The sequence below is a fragment of the Panthera tigris genome, chromosome F3 (genome assembly GCF_018350195.1).
Source record: "Panthera tigris isolate Pti1 chromosome F3, P.tigris_Pti1_mat1.1, whole genome shotgun sequence".
NCBI lineage: Eukaryota > Metazoa > Chordata > Mammalia > Carnivora > Felidae > Panthera > Panthera tigris.
Genome location: NC_056678.1, coordinates 54,040,088 through 54,058,943, shown reverse-complemented (window position 1 = coordinate 54,058,943; position 18,856 = coordinate 54,040,088). Strand labels below are relative to the sequence as shown.

Genomic DNA, 18,856 nt, shown 5'->3' with positions numbered 1-18,856 from the left:
GTAATAAAATTGCAAGTCGGAGGGAATATATTACTGCAGCGAATTCGAATGGATGTGTGGGGAATTAACTCTTACATGAAAATATACTTCATACGAATTTATTTTAGGAGAAGGAAAGAAGCCAGTGACCATTCAAAACCTTTGAAAAGGGGTTCCAAAAGTTAGTGATAGTATTCAGCCTTTTGAAATCATTGATTTGTAAAAATATGTTTCCTCCTTAAATCTCAGTCACAGGAATCAAAAAGATACTTGTGAAGATTTATCTGACTTTTAGTAGAAAGCCTGAGAATTTCAACTGGCTCTTGTTTTGTTTCAAGTATTTTTTCAGTGAAAGATATGGTTAGAACTGGTGCATTTCTTCCGGAATGTTGCATTGCTACCTCTTTAGTTTCGTGCTTGCGACAAACCTGAGAACTGATCTGCGGGAGGCATACACCCAGGAGCAGCCACGTTTCTTGTCTCTGTAGCAAAGTCTCCAAGCAGGGTCATCAGTGACTCTGGAGTTGCTTCTGGGTTTCTGTCGGTAATGAACCGATGGCCCGGGCCCTGTTAGAGTCCTTGTTATTTTTTCCTTAAGATCACCCTTTCAATTTAGGAAATTTGTGTGTTTCCACGCTTTGCGAATTCAGTACAATTTAAACGTTTCTTAAGAGCAATTCCTCTTGGAGCTCCATTCCTGGACGAGCAATGTGATATTTCCTTTGCCTGTCATAAATTGACCTCTACACTACAAGCTTAGAAGTACCCATCTCCCATTAAGCAAGTAATTAGCGGTGCATTAAGGTTTTTCTCTGAATCAAAAGTAAAATGTATAGGCTGTTTGCTGCTCAGTTGAAAACACACATTGTTTTGCATGCAGGTACATGAGTCTTTTCATTGTGAATAGGACCCAGAGTGATTAAACAAGCACTCTTAATATGTTAATTTATAATTTTAATTACAACAATCTTGTATATATAGTCATTAGTGAATACTAATATAAATATTTTTCTATCTTTTTATTCATAATGCATAAACCAATCATCCAGTTACTTCTCTGAGGTTGCCTGTTTTTGTTTCATAATACAATCTTTGTTCTTAGTTATGAATGCATTTTGTTCGTTCCTGCCTTGAATAATCCCTCATTAAGCTAGTCACTTTCTGCTCCATGCTAAAAAGGAAAAATTATCATGCAAATGTGGCATGCCATATTAAAAAGCACATTACCAAACACTTTTGTTGCTGTCCTTCAATTAGTTTCCCTTCTTTGAATTTAATTCCATTTGTTGTTAAACTACTGACTTGATGTATGGACTCATGAATCTGAAGCTGCTGCCAAGAAAGTGGGGGAAAAAAAATCAAAGCCTCTTCGAAGAGCTGCAGAGGGGAGCTGAAATGAATTTGCTTCACCTTTGACAAGAACACTTGAACAGCTCTGGAATCCTCTGATGATCCAACTTGGCTAATTATCCAATTATTTATTTCAAGAATAAAGGCACTGTTTTACAATTAGAGAAGTGTAAAGCAATCTGAGAAATTTGGTAATGACAGATGACTTAAGTAACTTCTAAGATAAACAGTATCTGTGCAGACTTGTCTCACCGAGTGTTTCCAGACAGCAGTTCTATCTTAGCATCAGGGAAATCCTGAGTACACCGAGGGTTTTGTTTGTTTGTTTTGCTCTTTCCCCAACAGAAATTCTTTTAGTTTTAACCAACATGTCAAATTTCCATGGCTCTTAAGCGATGTTTAAGTTGTATTTCTCTTGATTAAAAGCTTTTGGTTCAAAGCAATACTTTTTAATTGCCTAATGATATAAGTCAGTTCTTAGGAAAGAACCGCACATTTAGGAGTTCATTTGCAATATAACTGAAAAATTCATTGCATGGCAGTAAAACAATTTACTGTTAATTACAAGGAGAAGAATTTGCTGTAGCATGCTCACAGATTGCCATGAATCATGCAGCACTCCTAGAGATTTATAACAGATGTGTAAGTGGGATGAATTAGCAGGGTTTAATAACAGAGACACAAATCATGCAGACTTCAAGGAGCTTTAATTGATATACTAGAATGTGACGGGCATGAATCACTCAGCCATTCAACAGCACTGTAACATATGGTCAGCTCAATATGCTGCATCTTAAATCGGTTGGTGAGTCGTTGGTTGTCCCATATGGTGGAAGCAATATATTTTTCATGATTAAAAAAAATACATCCATTTTTTAAAGAAATATGATTGCAAAGCATGTTTGTTATTGAACAGTCACCTAAATGCCAAACTGGGTTTTTTAATGTTTTTTTTTTCTTTAACATGGCAGCTTCCCAAAATAAATAGCGGCTACTACTTGTAATACCAGATCGCTGGAGGCATTATCAGGACCAAACTGGTGCTTGTTGGCACTCTGGATCCACACAGCAAAGCCTATAGGAGAACACAGCTGATGGTAGCTCTGACTGTCAGGGAAATCCTTCAGAGTCAGGCAAAGCAAACAATATGAAGGGAAGGAATGATGTCACTTTCAGAGAAGTTCAGGAATGCCCAGATTTGCAAGTAGAATAAAACGAGTTGAATGGGAGACCTTTCCTGAGCAGGGTAGGGAAAGGGCTGTGATCCTACCGTTACCCATAGTGTAACAAATTGGATATAGCTCTTTATAATAACCTCTTCGTTAGATGCTCGGTCCTTCAGGAATATTCTAAAAGCAATCCTGGCTGACCGTCACACGGATGGTCTTACCAATTCCATGTCATTATTGAACAATGGTGTCAGGGTACGAAAACAGGTATCCTGCTACAGACGGGTTACCAGCGGCATGTAAAAATCTTTTTACTGAGACTGGAATCTGGCAGCTTTCGGCAAAGCTCTCGCAGCATTAGTAAATCTGACAGATTTGAAAAAGGAATATTGCAGCCTTAGAACTGTGGCTGCCAGAATTTAATGTCAACAATTAAAATTTATTTTGATCCTTACCTACTGTTTATTACTGTTTGTATACACAACAGACCTTACTAATACAGAGATGCACTATTAGAAGGAATTACCATCTGTTCAGAGTGAAATGCTGGCATCTGTCTTAGATGCTAAAACTAAAATGATATTATTTCTAACAAAACAAAATTAACTGCTTTTTACTCACCAACTTGAAATTTGACTGTGTGGCTGCACCCAAGCAAAAGGCTTGTTGATGAAACATGTAATGACCTCTGTCATCAGGTCTGCATTTAGATATGTGACTTTAATAGGGTTCTCCTGGCCTTTTTGGCATGCAGAAATCATACTTTTTAAAACAGCCTTTTAGCTTTATAAAGTGTTACCTATAGGAAGACATTAAAATGACACAATTAGAATATGCAAAAATTGGCTGAATCAGGGAGACTACAGTATGCAAAATATTTTGATAGATGTACCCTAAATAAGTACAAGGAAAGAAATTAAGGAGACGAAAATTCATCTGAACAAAGTTGCCGTAGGTCCTACAGTGACACCTTTAGGAAAATATAAACTGTATCTTCCGTTAGACTATTTTTAATTTTCTCCTACACTGACATATATAAAAGATTTATATTCAGCTCCCCCCCTTTTTGTAAAAGCCTAACTATCCTATTAACAAAGGTCTCCAGCTTTTTGAAGGTAGAGAATTTGGAGTATCAAGGACAATGGTAGTTTCCATACTGATGCTGGACCGGTGGTGCTAATTTCTGAGAAGCCAAACTTCAATTCTATATATCACAAAATAATAAATTGTGTCACACCAGCATTTAATGCATGTACACAGTGCATTAACTGTAACTGTAGTACATTTATTTGTGCTAGAGGAGACTTGAAAATGATTAAAAAATCAATACTTTGCTGTCAGAGAAGCAAGTGTTACGATGCATTTAAGTAGTTAATTGCATAAGCCCCATAAAAGCTTCAAGTTTGGGTAGCCAGGATGCCATAATTACAGTCCAAGCAGCTACCTTTTATTAACGGTGGACTTTAGGGGACGGTGTGCCCCGTCATCATGCCGCTGTGTGTGCGGTTCAGAAATCACAGACCCTCTTCTCCACACATGTAGGATGCTAGTTACGTACGAATTGATGATCATCAGAACAACAGCTGGTTAAGGTAGTGTTTATTCACCAAACAAGTGATTTCCCTTAAATTCTCTAAAAGCAGTGCTCTCTGACCATCCTTTATGTCTTAAGACATATTAAAGAAATCATAATATTTGTGTGCCCTGGTGTGGTGAAGAAACAGGGTGGCTCAGAGCTGAAGGGGATAAACTAGCTGGCTTCCTGGGACACTGAGAGGGTCCGGGTGTCAGATGTCCAGCATGCCTTCTAATTTAAACTTATTTAAATTTAAACTAAAGTAAACTTCTGGTTTACTAATTGAGAAGCACTGCTAGAAAGTATTCAATCATAGAATTTTGAAACTGGAGGACACCCTCACTTCTGTCGTACTCTTGGACAAATGAGGCACTGAGGAACAGAGATACCAAATAATGGATTAGCCAAATTAGGGACCTGAAGAGCCAGTCTAGAAGCTAAGTTTTCTCCTTTCCAGATCAGTTCCACTGTACATGTTCTCTCTGGAAGGAAACTAGCATGCAAAACAGGGAATGGTAAAGTAGACTTGTTCTTTTTTCTCCAGAGAATAGACAGTGAACAAGGCAAGGCTGAGTGGTCTCGTGATTCTGAGGGGAGCATCCTCTCCTCTTCTGGACACTAACGGGAGAGCAGGTACAGTCGAGTGGTCGCCAACTGAGAAATCATGGCTTCCTGATCTGACATTCTTGTTTAAGTCCTGATCCCAGTGCCTTTCCATGGGTGTTTTGGCCTGGAAGTGTTTGGGCAAACTGCATTTCTTGTGACAGTTTTATATTTGTAAGGAAAAGTCAAAATCATGTTCTATTGCTAAGGTGCCTGAGGAGGTCTTATGTCAGTCTGCTCCCCACAGATGCCTGAAATGTGGAAAGGCTGTTCATTGTTGGATTCCTGTCTTCATAATGGGAAGTGGATGGTGTTTTAAGATATTAACACTGCCATGCAGTGTTCATAGGTAACAAACTCTTGCTTGAAAACAAATAAAGAGATTTGATTTTAAAGACCTGCCATCAGCGAGAGCTTCTGCTCATTTAGGCCTCCGTTCTTATGCTATGACACTCAAACTCCACACTACATAAATTTTGCACATGTAAATTTATGCATTATGATATGCTATTAATCAGATTATAAAGTAATAAATGCTGCATAAAGCAGAATGTCCATTATCAGAGCGTTTTATAAAGAATATTTACAAATAGAAGAGCTAGACTGGAAACTGGATTACAAAGCTATTGCAAAAAATACAAAAACATTGTTAAGTTTATTCTAAGTGGAAACAGACTTTGTATGTTGTTATTCTTTGAAACTATGGATATTGAAGATCCATTTTATACTTGACATTTATAAGAGGATTTTCTAAGCAAATACAGATTTTGAATGCGGATGAATTGTATCCTTTTATGATATGTTATCTGAAATATGTGTTATTGGCTAGTAATAATAGTGCCTTGTGTTTGTATAGAAATTTGCTTTCTCAAGCCTGACACAATTATATATATTGTTTTTAAAAGCAGTTACTGTCAAGGTAGTCTGCTGAAATTCATCCTCCTGTTGTAGATGAGAAAACTGAGACCCGCATAAGTTTTAGTGATTTTTCTAAGTCATGCAGAATTGGAAATTAAAAAGTAAAATGTAACCTCTAATAGTCTGCAGAGTCCTTTCCATGATTCTATGTTGTCTATTAATTCACTGTTTTGTGATTAATGAATTTATAACTATAATCCCTTTACTTTGATAGTCTGAGAAATGATCCTTTATTATTTCTCTCTCTTAGTGAGTCTGTACTTGTGTGAGTGTGTTGAATAGTTCAGGAATGTCTCTTTTTCTTTTCATCCTTCTGTGTGTGTGTGTGTCTGTGTGTGTGCATGTGTGTGTGTTTAAGTGTGACCAGTCTAGTTTAATTGATTGAAAATCCCGCCTCTGGTCTTAGGGGAACTGGGAAAATAATAACTCAGTGGGGTGCTCACCCTTTCAAACAGGCTAGGTTGACTCCTCCAAGTGAAACATACAACATACCAGCTGGAAGGTTGTGTTTTTGTTTTGTTTTGTTTTTTTTTTGTTTCAGCAAGAGAATAAAAAGTATACTCTAATTTGATTCATTTTCTGTAGTTGACTTCCTAAGAATAGTTTCATTGCTTGGTGGAATAATTCTCCTGTGAATTTAGAAGAAGTGTTCCACTACTTGTTAAAATTTAAACAGTCAACATTAATTTTTGTGCATTCTCAGTGAGGGTGCCCTTATTGATTATAATCATTTTGCCAAATTAAAAAAAAATAAGTGCACTCTCATTTTAGGAGATATTAAAATAAAACTATTGAGTTGCTGCAATTTCTTTTGTTTGACTGAATTTATATTCCTGATTAAAAAGTGAGTTTGATTATGGTATCCATGGGGGAAAGGATTCTGAATGCTATAGTGGTACAACACTTCACCATTATCCTCGACTAGCTGGGTTATTGGAGTAAAGGAATACTAAATATCAAACAAATGGGAACTTTAGGAAAAGACTACTTTCAAATGTTTATTTTTGAGAAAAAGAACAGGGGAGGGGCACTGAGAGAGGGAGAGAGAGAATCCCAAGCAGGCTCCATGCTGTCAGAGCAAGAGCCCGACACAGGGCTGGATCTCACAAACTGTGAGATCATGACCTGAGCTGAAATCAAGAATCAGATGCTTAACTAACTGAGCCATCCAGGCACCCTAAAGCTACTTTTAAACAAGGATCAAACTCTTTAGTTCTTAAGATGTACAGGAGGTATATTCATAAGTTCTCTATTTATTTCAAATGGACATCCTACTCTCAACACACCAAATATTTATAGTTTGTGATTCTCTAGATCTTTGCTATCCAGTATGGTAGCCATATATGGCTATTTAAACTTCAAATTAATTAAAATTAAATAAAATGTAAACTTCCATTCTTCAGTCCCACTAACAAAAGCTCAAGTGCTCAATATTCATATGTGGCTAATGCCTACCATATTAGACAGTACAGATCTAGAACATTTCCGTTATCAGAGAGTGTTCTATTGGATGTCATTGGAATAGATGGTGTTTTTCAAACTAAAATTTCAAATTGTTTTGTCCCAGGACACTAGGGAATCATATGTGGAAAATAGAAAATATAACAGAAGATTTCAAAATCCTCTTTTGTGCTTTTAAATAGCAGACTTTAGATAATAAAAAATTATATAATTGGTCCTCTATTACTTCCTTGAACCCAGGACTCAAAAATCTTTGACAATTCTTCATCCTCAGTTAAGCTCATAGCCAATAATAGCCTGCTGAAATTTTAATACAAAGATGTAATTCCAAACACTGAAGAGAAGCTTAAGGGGAGAAGAAATTTCTAGATGCCTTAGATTTTTATTTTCTTGGATTATTTTGAAGATGGAACATGGCTTGTAGAGTGAAATCTTTGAGAACCTACCATTTAGCTAATTTTGGCAAGGAATGCTAAAGGAAATCATGCATAAAATTTACAGATTCATATATATATAAAGACATCTCATGGTTTGCCGTGGCAGAAGAGGAACTGAATTGTTAATTATCTAAGTTGAACATTTTGCTCTGTGCCCTCTGTTCTTTACAAAATGTTGAAATAGAATCACAATCAATTGTTTCTCTTTGGAAAGCTGGCCAAGCTTTCTAGAAAGTAACAAATGCTACTTGTTCTAAGCTGTTCTAAAGTGAATTGTCTTTCATGGTTTAAGGCTATCAAATCTTGTATTCACATCATTTTAATATATGTTTATTGAAACAGGCCAAGACTTTGTGTATGCAGAAGCCTGTGTGAACACAGATGGAAATTAAAAGTCCACAGCTTTAGTTTAGGCCCTTAAAAAGTAGGCTTGGAGGTAATGATATTTGTTCCTTTCTTTGCTTGTACCTCTCAAACCCAGCCGACCCACTTAGAGCAGGAATGAACCTCAGCCTACACACTCAACTGTTTAAGAAGAAAAATCAAAACAAAACCTTAGTTTCAATAACTCACTTGTTACTCTGATCCCCTTTCCATCAGGTTTTAGGGAAAATCTCCATCTCTGTTACTTACTCCTTGGGTGTCCCAGAAGCCTTCAGAGAATTGCCAGTGTCCCAGTACTTGAAGCACGCCGAGGCCTCGGTGTGTGGAAGGACGCTGGGTATTCTCTGCCCCTACGCACAGGCCCTGCAGTGGTGTGGTCACTTCAGAGCCCTGGAGGCTGTTGTACCTGGACCAGAATTCATAAACCCCTGAGTTCACAGGCTCCTTTTCCTCATGTGGATGCTCTGTTTGGCTTTCAGAGTGGTTTTGCTTATTTGTCTTAATTTAAACCAGTTACTAAACTTTAAAAATCAGAAAGGTTACACATAAAATGACTATTTTTAACAAAGTAAGACATCTGGCAACTTCAGGTCATTGTTCCTTCACTATCTGCTGGCTGGCACAAATCCGTGACTCTTCACCCTGGCCTGGTTCTTCTCAAACCCCACGCTGTCTCTCGTGTCTCCAATTAGTCCATTTGAATCATCTTTCCTTGATTGGCCTCTGTGAATTGCAGCCCTAAGTCGATGCTGTGTTAACACAGGGGATCTGCCCTTTGTGATCAGTAATCACCCACGGTAGTCACTGGGAGTTACAGGCTACAGGTTTCATGAGGGACCTTGTAACTTCTGGGGGAGGTAGCTCCCACTCAGGCAAGGGAAATTTTCCAGAAAAGGGGGCAGCCATGATCCAATGGTGATCAACAGCCACGTTTGAGCACTGGGATACCAGCTTGGTTAAGGGAATCTGGGTGGGGCACCAGCAGATGATAATATGAAATGTCTTTTACCAGAATAAGAAAAAATAGAGAAATTATCTCCACAGGGAAATTTTGTTTAATCAACAACATTTTATGGTAACTATTTGTTAGTCATTTAAATTGTGTTTAGTCCCATTTAAGGTATACTCTATCTTGTGTTTTCAGTTCTTAAAACCCCATAAATACTCCACAACTGCCTTGATTTTGAGTGTGATGTACACAAGTACATGTGTACCCGTGTGTGAGTGTCTAGAGATAGAAGCTAAGTTCTTGAATGTAACAAATGTTTTGTTGTTTTGTTTTTTTTTTTTTAATATTCAGCGCCAACCCAGCTGAGGCCTCCTGTGGTCGAAGGAATCAACAGCACAACCATCCGTGTTGGATGGCTCACACCTGAAGAACTGAATGGACCCTCTCCTACATATCAGCTAGAAAGGAGAGAGTCATCTCTCCCAGCTCCAACGGCCATGATGATGAAAGGAATTCGTTTCATAGGAAATGGATATTATAAATTTCCCAGCTCCACACATCCAGTCAATACAGACTTTACTGGTGAGTGTATTTGACATTACTTTATTGAAGAGGCACTAAGCACCAAGCTGTTTCTTATTATTTTGATAGCCCTTCATAATGAATTTTTTCTATGTTTGTCTACAGAAATACTCATTCAGACCTTTTATAACTTGATTGTGTCAGTATGTCCACTTCTTAGTATTCTAGGTGGGAGGGGGGGGGAAGTGAGTAAGTAGCAGAAAGAAAAGTAAAATATAGGTGTGGAAAGATAGCTTTATTTGATCAAAGTATATGCTGGAAATGGCTGTCTGACACCATTTACCAGAGTGTGTTCCTCAGAACGCTTCACATGCTCTACCAAATAAAAAAAAAAAAAAAAAAAAAAAGAATTCTGTGGGCAGATGAGTTTGAGAAATGTCCCATGAGGTTGGAGATTCTCAGTACATGTCAGGTTGTTAAAGTCTCTAAAAAGAATTATAAGAGAGCTATCTAATTTTTCTTAGCCCAATATTCCAGATCCTTATTTGTTACTTTTTTAAAAGCATGATCACTATCAGTAGGTCTTGTGGAGAGCATTATGGGAAAAACTAATTTCAGGGAAACATACCTTCTATGGGTAAGTGATGCACTTGCTTAAGGCACTTAAGGCACTTAAGCAATCTCAGGAATCAACAGAAACAATGTTTTCATACAATATTTTTTAAAAATGAAAACCAATGCCAAAAAAATTCCCAGTAAAATCCCAAATTTTAAAATGAAGACTGGATCCATTCCTTTCTTGCATGACCCTGTGATCCCACCTCATTTGCCTCACCCAACTCCTGGTCTTGCTGGTCCTACAATATTCCAGGCATTCTGTTACCTTTCTGAATTAGAGTTTTTAAGAATTCTGTTTCACTATAATTATAGAAAACTATAACTATTTATGTTACATATTCCACTTTCCCAATTAAAAAAAATTAAAAGGAATAAGGTACATATGATTCTGTAAACTCATAATGATATTCATTTAATCCACAAGAAAGTCACTTTGGAGCAAATAGTCTTTAAAATGTTGCATATGTTGAGTACAATGAAGTGGAATTTGAGCTATAAAATGTGGCTCAAATATTATTGCTTTATTTTTTAAAGTTTATTTATTTTTGAGAGAGACAGAGAGAGAGCATGAGTAGGGGAGGGGCAGAGAGGAAGAGAGAGGGAGAGGGAGAATCCGAAGCAGACTCGACACTGTCAGCTCAGAGCCTGATGCAGGGCTCGAACCCCGAAACTGTGAGATCATGACCTGAGCCTAAATTAAGAGCCTGACGCTTAACTGACTGAGCCACCCAGGTACCCCTATTGCTTTGTTTTTATTTAAAATAGTAAACAGTTTTTTTTAGTGAGCCTGATGTACATTTGTAATGAATGATCTTCTAGCCAAGGTATATTGAGGTGAATACCCCTGGTCTAGTACATCAAAATCATCATTGAGTGTTAGAAATTCAACCACTGAGATCTCATAAAATGTTCCACTTCTGTTGAATATTTGTAAATGTCAAAGAAAGGAAAGAAAAGAAAAGAAAAAAAATCTGGCAAAGAAGCTACGGATATAAAGTGAAAAAGCCTTTCCTCCAATGGAAATAGAAACTGCCTTCCTGGTCCAAGATTTGGCACGCGCTGTGTTTCTTCGAGGAAACAACATTCGTTTCCATTCAGCTGGGCCTATCTGCTGCAAGTATGTCAGCTTGGATTTGCGGGCTAGCCAGCAGACAGATTTTTGATGGGATCACCTACTGTTGTTGCAGTGAAAGATAGAGTGGCCCGTCCACCGTTAATAAATTTAGTCGTCTGCACGCTCTCCCTAGCCGGCCTTATACTCTGAGGTGCAAGGGCTAGGGGCAGATGTAGCGTCTGGGAAGTTTTCCAAATTCCTCTTTAAAAAAGTTAGGCCGTAAACACCGGCCTCACTAAGCAGGATCCTTCTGTCTATAACAAAGCCTCCAGCTGCACAGAAAATGTGTTTGGAGTACACATCATTTGAAGGACAAGGCGGGGAGATCACAATTTTGGCTCGAAGTGCTCCCTAGAGGTTTGGTGATTCCCAGAGAAGAAGAAGTTCTGCATTCAGGCACGTTCTGGGGCAATACTAGCTCCTTTTTATTAGCACCTTCACCTTACTTTTAAGGTTCTCTTTAACTTTTAAACCAGGTCTGCGTCAAATTATTGGTTTGATCCTTTGGCTCAATTGTCAGGTTTGGTTGAATAATTTTATTGAGCTGGGCCCATGGTTAAATGAAGTTTACTCAATCAATAAGCTGGGACAATTTACAAAACCAATGCAATAGCTTTCTCTAAATGTGCATCTTTCCTAAGCAGAGCAGTATGTGCATAATTCGCACCTTCCATTCATTTTACTTAAATATTCTCTCATTCAATCCCTGCAAGCCTGTAGGTAGGAATTTTACCCTCAGAGCACAGAGGAAAGGAGAATCAGTATGTGGCTTCCCTGAGGTACGACAGCTACTGAATTTCAGGGTTCGAATATGAATTGGAAGCTTCTGATTCAATGGCTGGTGCTTTGCCACGGAAGGGAAAGGCACACACGTGGACAGTTTTTTGGAAGGTGTAGAATGAGAGTATGTGACAGTAATAAATGAGGATGGGATAAAATTATCAATCAAATATTCCTTACCCAACACTGCTAAACTTTTTTGGATTTTTCTTTCAGTTGCTGACTTTTCAGGTACAAATAGTTAATAGGGTTGTCTTATTTATTTACTTACATCTCCAAAGCCATCTAGGGATCCCATTTTTTCCATAGCAATTGATTCCAGATTGTTCTCAGAAGCTAGATGTTTAATGTCTGAATGAAATTATTTTAATGGGCTGAAGTGCTATCTGTCAAATGGTGCTATCAACTTCTTTTCTATATATCTTATGCAGAATTTTATGTCCTGAGGCAAATTTAACGAGCCAATTTTGGAAATCTCAAAAATGATTAATTGTGTTTAATAAGTGAATAATTATAAGAACTAAGATGCTTTTATTTTGAATTATTCATTTTAAAATATCAAACTCTAAAATGACTCTTGAAATATGGATGGAGATATCCAATACTCAAAGACAAGTATACAGTTATGTACATTATTGTGCATATGTTATATATAAAAAAATAAGTCAGACTTTACCCATTGATGACAAGACTTATAAATACATTCATAACATGTACTGTAGTCATGGACGATGTTATTAAAATTTCAGTATAGATGATCTCATTATTGCAGCTCAAGAAAGGAATCTCTTATATAACTCACACCTCTTCCATATTTGCCTTAAATGTTTTTAGTGAGTAGGATATAATGAAAATAGTATATGTTCTAACATGTTGCTTAATATTGTAAATTATTTAGCTTTGTGCTGTAAATGAACTCTATCAAAATTGACTTCTGGGAAGAAAAATTATTCAGGTGCATCTTTTTTAGAATCTGTTTTTGGTACCTTTTCCTTTTGAATATGAGCGTTCTTTCAAAAATCTAATCTCTAGGAAGGATATGTTATCAGTCATTTACATCATAGTATAAATTTAAGATCAGGTATTAACTCCTCTACTTCTATATGAGTAAGAGTGAGCGCTTTGGGAGAAATCTGATAAATTTCAGATCCAGGCCCTGTTATTTATCAGCTACAGGTAATTGGATATACCACTTAATCGTTTCTGTATCTGTATCGTTTCTCTATCTTTTTCTTTAAAACTGGCATGATAATACTACGTACGATAGTGATATCTACAAGTAGGCGAGAATGAAAGGCGATAGCCACCTCCTGAACTTTGCAGTGTCTGCCATGCAGGTTACTTAAAAGTCTAAACATTAGCTGTTTATCATTACGCATTTAACAAATGTTTAAGTGTTTACCATGAGACAGGCACGCTTCTAAGAGTCCTCTGAAATTTATAAAGTTAGTATTCTATTAATTCATCTCCTGTTACACATATATTGTGCCTGAATGTTATATTTAAAGTATGAGCAATATGTAATTTCTATATTAAAATATGATATTTAATTTTGTTATTGAAAATAGTTAAATTAATCTGCCTAGTATTGAAACATTGGATAAACTATTTTTCTGTGGATCTAATCATGCTCATCTATTAAATGAAGGATTATGCTAGATGACCAATGCCTCTAACTTCTCAAATTCCAAATCAACGAATATAGAATATTTAAGTAGCTTCAAAAATTCAAAATAGAGGTTGTTACCAAAACATCTGAGTTTAAAAATAACCAGATTTTTATTTATTTATTTTTAATTTTTTTTAATGTTGATTTATTCTTGAGAGAGACAGACAGAATGCAAGTGGGTTAGGGGCAGAGAGAGGGAGACACAGAATCCGAAGCAGGCTCCAGGCTCCGAGCCGTAAGCACAGAGCCCGATGTGGGGAGCGAACCCACAGAGCTGTGAGATCATGACCTGAGCCAAAGTCAGGTGCTCAACCGACTGAGCCACCCAGGCGCCCCAAAAATAACGAGATTTTTAAGCAAATTTTTCAGAGATAATTTTTTCATATAATATTATGTTCATAATTTATGATTAACATAAATTTGTTTTTCGTATGGGGATACATTAATTTATAGGGATAATTTAAATGATATGGAGAGAAATACTCAATATAAAATGGGTATTCAATTCTTGGGTTATGTCAGAAGGTGTAAAGAAGCAGCAAATTCAACATAAGCTCATAATATTTTAACTAGAAAATCATATAAATACTCATGGCAAAATATTTTTCTGGTTACATGGGGTTAACAATACTTCCTCCTTCCAAAATAAGAGTAGCAAATAGAACATTCTCTACCTTCTACAGTTGGAAGGGGTGATCATTGTGTCTTCAGAGGGAAAAAAAAATGCTCATTTTTTTTTCAGGAATGCAGAGTAAATCCACTTGATTTACACAAAGAATTTAGTCCTTTCCATGCAATGCTAGTAATCCAAAGGGAACCTGGTAAAAACAGCAAACTAAACTACCGCTCAGACTAGCATTCCAAAGGTGACCCTCTCTCCTTGTCACTTTTTCTCCCTATTAGCGAAAACAGGCCCGTGATCGTTTGGGGGAAGGTTTGACTATTGTCGTATCCAGCCGCCAATCACAGCCTTTTAAACTGCCTTTACTGGTGACCCTGCCCAGAAATCAGGAACTGCCTTTGGGGAGATCTTTGTAGCAAACCACTGGGGAGATGAGCATACATGTGCACCTGGATGTAATTCCCTTTTATTTGTCTTCACGAGGAATGTGATTACTGATGTTGAATATCTTGCAGATGAGAACTCTGTACACTTTCTTCATAATAATGCTGTTCAAGGACACTAAATGATTGTCAGACGTTTTTGTCTCGTGGTTTTTGCCTTCCCCAAAATGACTGAACTAGAATGCTTTAGGATACAGAAATACAATTAATTACCAACCTATGAAGAGAGAAAGGCAACTCCCCAAATCAATATTCCTTAAAAGCATATGTTTTATATATAATTTTTTACTCTATGATATATGTGCTTTATTATTATTATTTATTATTTTTAGTGAGCTGGGACATTTAAGTACCTCATTAAAAGAAAGCTCATTATAAGCAGTTATAGAGAAGGTGCAAGCAGAGTAAACTTCTTCAGATAGACTAATTAGTAAAAGCATATTAATTCTGACCTTCAACACCCTTGCTTTCCCAGGATTTGTTTTCCTCCAACAGGGAGCAAGTAATTTTACCAGAAAGTTCTTAAAATCAAACAAACAAATAAAATAATAAAACAAATAAAATGCCAAGTCCTCATAAGGCCGATTTAAATCTCAAGTTTTATTTGACCTTTGATGTTAGATTTTAGTCATAGTTACTGAAAAACAGATATATGAATCAACTATCTGGCCTAACAGTTTAATGAACAGGCAGTGATGATACAGAAAGAGAAAGGCAAGAGTAGGAACACGGACCTTGTCAGCAGAGAAGTGGTTTCCAGGCAATGAAGAGGCTCGTAATGTGTTTCTGGTTGTGACACAATAAGGAGAGCTTGTGAATATCTGGTTGAGAGCATCTATGGATTCATAGGGACGAGGGGCCAACTGTGTATCTTCTTGGAATCACAGAAGTCAGACTAACCCATGGTGACTTGGGATATTAAGAAGTAAGTGAAAATTGTTTTGTTTTTACTACCTTTAATGGAGATGTGTAAAGACAGCATTGTTGGATGGGAAAGGACCATGTTTTTCCCCATTCAACAAATGCATCACAAAGGCCAATTTAAGTGACTGCATGTGTTTAAACCCTTGTATTTTTTAAAGTGACACATTTTGAAGCACATTCCCATAATGTCACCTTGTGTTTGAAATGTTAACAGTAGGGTTGGTTTGGGAGTACTACGTTCAGTTTCGCTTTTGAATTTTATCTCTGATTGCTGAAAATAATCATTTCAACACCTGGCTTTTTCTTTCACCAAAACTTATACCAGTTGACTCTTGCTTAGGTGGTCAAATTTAATGAAATTGCAAGTTTCCCTTTGCATGAAGAAACCTTCCCTCCCTTTTTAACTTTTACAGTGTCAGTCTAGAGCAGGGGGTTACAGAGTTCACCTGTAAATGTCCAGACATTAAATATTGTCTGCTCAGCAAGCCATGAGGTCTCTGTCCCAACTCCTCAGCTCTGCCATGTTAGTGTGAAAGCAGCCATAGGTGATATAGAAACAAATAAGTGTAGCCTCATTGTTTTGGGTAAAAACATCTTATTTACAACAAAAACAGACATCAGGCTGGTAGCTTGCCTATTTTTGGTCAAGAGTCTAGTCTAAGTTGCTTAAATTAATATGTAATTTCAGGGGCACCTGGGTGGCCCAGTCGGTTGGGCATCTGACTTCAGCTCAGGTCACGATCTCGCAGCTTGTGAGTTCGAGCCCTGCATCAGGCTCTGTGCTGACAGCTCGGAGCCTGGAGTCTGCTTCGGCTTCTGTGTCTCCCTCTCTCTGCCCCTTCCCCAGCTAACACTCTGTCCCTCTCTCTCTCTCTCTCTCTCTCTCTCTCTCTCTCTCTCACTCTCTCAAAAATAAACATGAAAAAAATTAAAGAAATGTATGTAATTTTATCATTAACAATGCATTTTTCTTTCTTCTGCCCTAATGCCAAGAACCCTAAAAATGAGTACAGGGTAGCTCAGATAAAAAAAAAAACAGGAGAGGACCAACACAACAAAACAGATAATAATGCTTGATAAATGGAAATGTTTGGAAACCACATCTAGTTTTTCCCAACAGGGGCTTCTGTGGCCAGTAAGCCAGCCAGCATTGACCATGTCAATAGGACCGAATAATATTTACATTTGGGGCAAACCGTTTCTGTTAGCTGATAATGCTTTTAGTCAGCTTTAAAGCATCTGCTGTTTCCTTCTCTGTGTTTATCAAGCCGAGCTGTATTGTCACCTGATATACACACTGCACATGTGTTCTCACACACTCATGTCACATTCTCAAATACACTGTTCCCACCAGGTCCCCAGGTTTTCTACGAGGTCTCACATTTACCTACTTCAATTGTCCAATGTCGTCACTTACGATATGTTTGCCATTTAAACATCTTCACTAGGGCTTCATTGCTAAAGAAAAAAAAGTCTCCATCTTTTTTTGTTTAATTTTATTTGTTTTTGAGAGAGAGAGACCGAGTACAAGTGGAGGAGGGGCAGAGAGAGGAGACCCAGAATCCGAAGCAGACTCCAGGCTCTGAGCCGTCAGCACAGAGCCTGATGTGGGGCTCCAACCCACACACTGTGAGATCATTACCTGGGCCAGCCAGACCCTTAACCTACCGAGCCACCCAGGCACCCCAATTGTCTCCATCTTTTAATGGCATTTAGCATCAATATAATAGAGATTGATTTTAGTTTCTTCTTCTTCCTTAAATGGGTAGACAGAGGAACTTTGAACAGAAAAGAATCATCATAGTCAGCAGTGATAGAGAAACTAGCCCCTATGAAAAAGTTGAATGAAGTGAATTATTTTGTATATATTTTTTGGAAAAAACTAATTAAAAATACTTAAAGAGCTATATTTACTCTTATGTTATAACCATTAGGATAAATATATAACACCCACAGAAGAGCATAGCTTAATTTCATTTCTACTAAGCTTGAAATTCCAATAATATTGTTGCCAAAATGCCTTATCTTTCAAAACTATGTTCTAGTGGTCTGAAGAAATGTTTTACAAAATCATGCATTAAGAGTCCCATGTAAGCAGGGAAACTTCGAGTACAATTATGCAGACCACAGTTAAGTTCCGCACATTGAAGGCAGTTCACAGACATGGCCCTCAGGTGTTTGGAGATTCAAGAAGGGAAACTCAGTTACGTACATTGTCGTGACTAAGGAGCAGTCTCATTTAAGTCCTTTGGCTTTAACTGCAACTGGAACAGAGAGACATAAAGAGGAAGGAGGGGACAAAACACCTGAAGAGACATTCTGGCAATGGTGGCCATGCCAACCTCACAAAGGGGGTCCTGGGAGAGTTTCATAAAGGAGATATAGGGACTTATGGGAGGTGTGTAGGGATAAATGGTTTAATGACCCTTCCTCCTACACAGGCAGAAAATTGAAAAAGAATGCAGATGCCTCCTTCTTGTCTTCTGCTTCTCTTAATTTTTCTCTGCTGAAATCCATTCATTCTTCTGTGTATACCACTGTGTCTACCAAAGTGAATAGCACCGATTGCCTGACATAGAAACCTGGGAAATTTCTTGAATATGACTTCTCACACCCTTTCTCACATTGCACCCATTATTCCTCCTCTGGGCATTCTTTCTCTTACACACTCTTGGAACCATCCATTGGTCCTATGGCTACTCCCTAATCCCGGTCTGTGGTGTGGGTCTCCTTACCAACAGTTTCACTCTTTTTCTAGGCTGGGTCTCTGATGAATAAGCTGTCTTGCCATTCTCTTGCTTAAAACCTTTCAGTAGTTTCCCATCGAGATGCCCTGCATGAAGTCTTTGCTGCTTACCTTTCAGCCTCATCTTTCCATCCATGTATCTCCTGGTTTACCCTCCAGCTATATGACTTTCAGTTCCTGCTGTCTGAATGCACCACTCCATCTTAGAAGCCCAGGTCTTAGAACAGACCCATGCTTTTGCCTGGAATGCCTTCCCTTCTTTGAATGGGCTTCTTTTTCATTTCAAGACTAATCCTACCTATCATTAAAGTGTCAGCCGAGCTGTTCCTCTCAGTGCCCCCCCCCACCCCATACCAAATATAGATTAGGGGCCTCTCCTATGTACCACCAAAGAAGACAAGAATTTCTCTGTTGTATTCCTACCACACTCTATTAGAGTCGTGTGCTCACTTACCTAGGTCCCAAGCGGACTGAAATGATGACCGTTTTCTTCTAACATTTGTCCTTACACAGCATAGGACCACATGTGCAATAAATATCTGTTGAATAAAGAATTAGCTAAATGAGATAGATAGAGAAGAGGGAAATTTGT

The 18,856-nt window shown here is 37.7% G+C and overlaps 1 protein-coding gene across 1 annotated transcript in view; it reads left to right on the top strand.

The window, feature by feature from the left end:
- The window catches only part of USH2A (usherin), a 767,091-nt gene that overhangs the window by 251,696 nt on the left and 496,539 nt on the right, over positions 1-18,856 (top strand). The window contains exon 22 of the mRNA XM_042976063.1: positions 9,178-9,408. Coding sequence (XP_042831997.1) covers positions 9,178-9,408 — 231 coding nt within the window. The remainder of the gene's footprint in view (positions 1-9,177; positions 9,409-18,856) is intronic.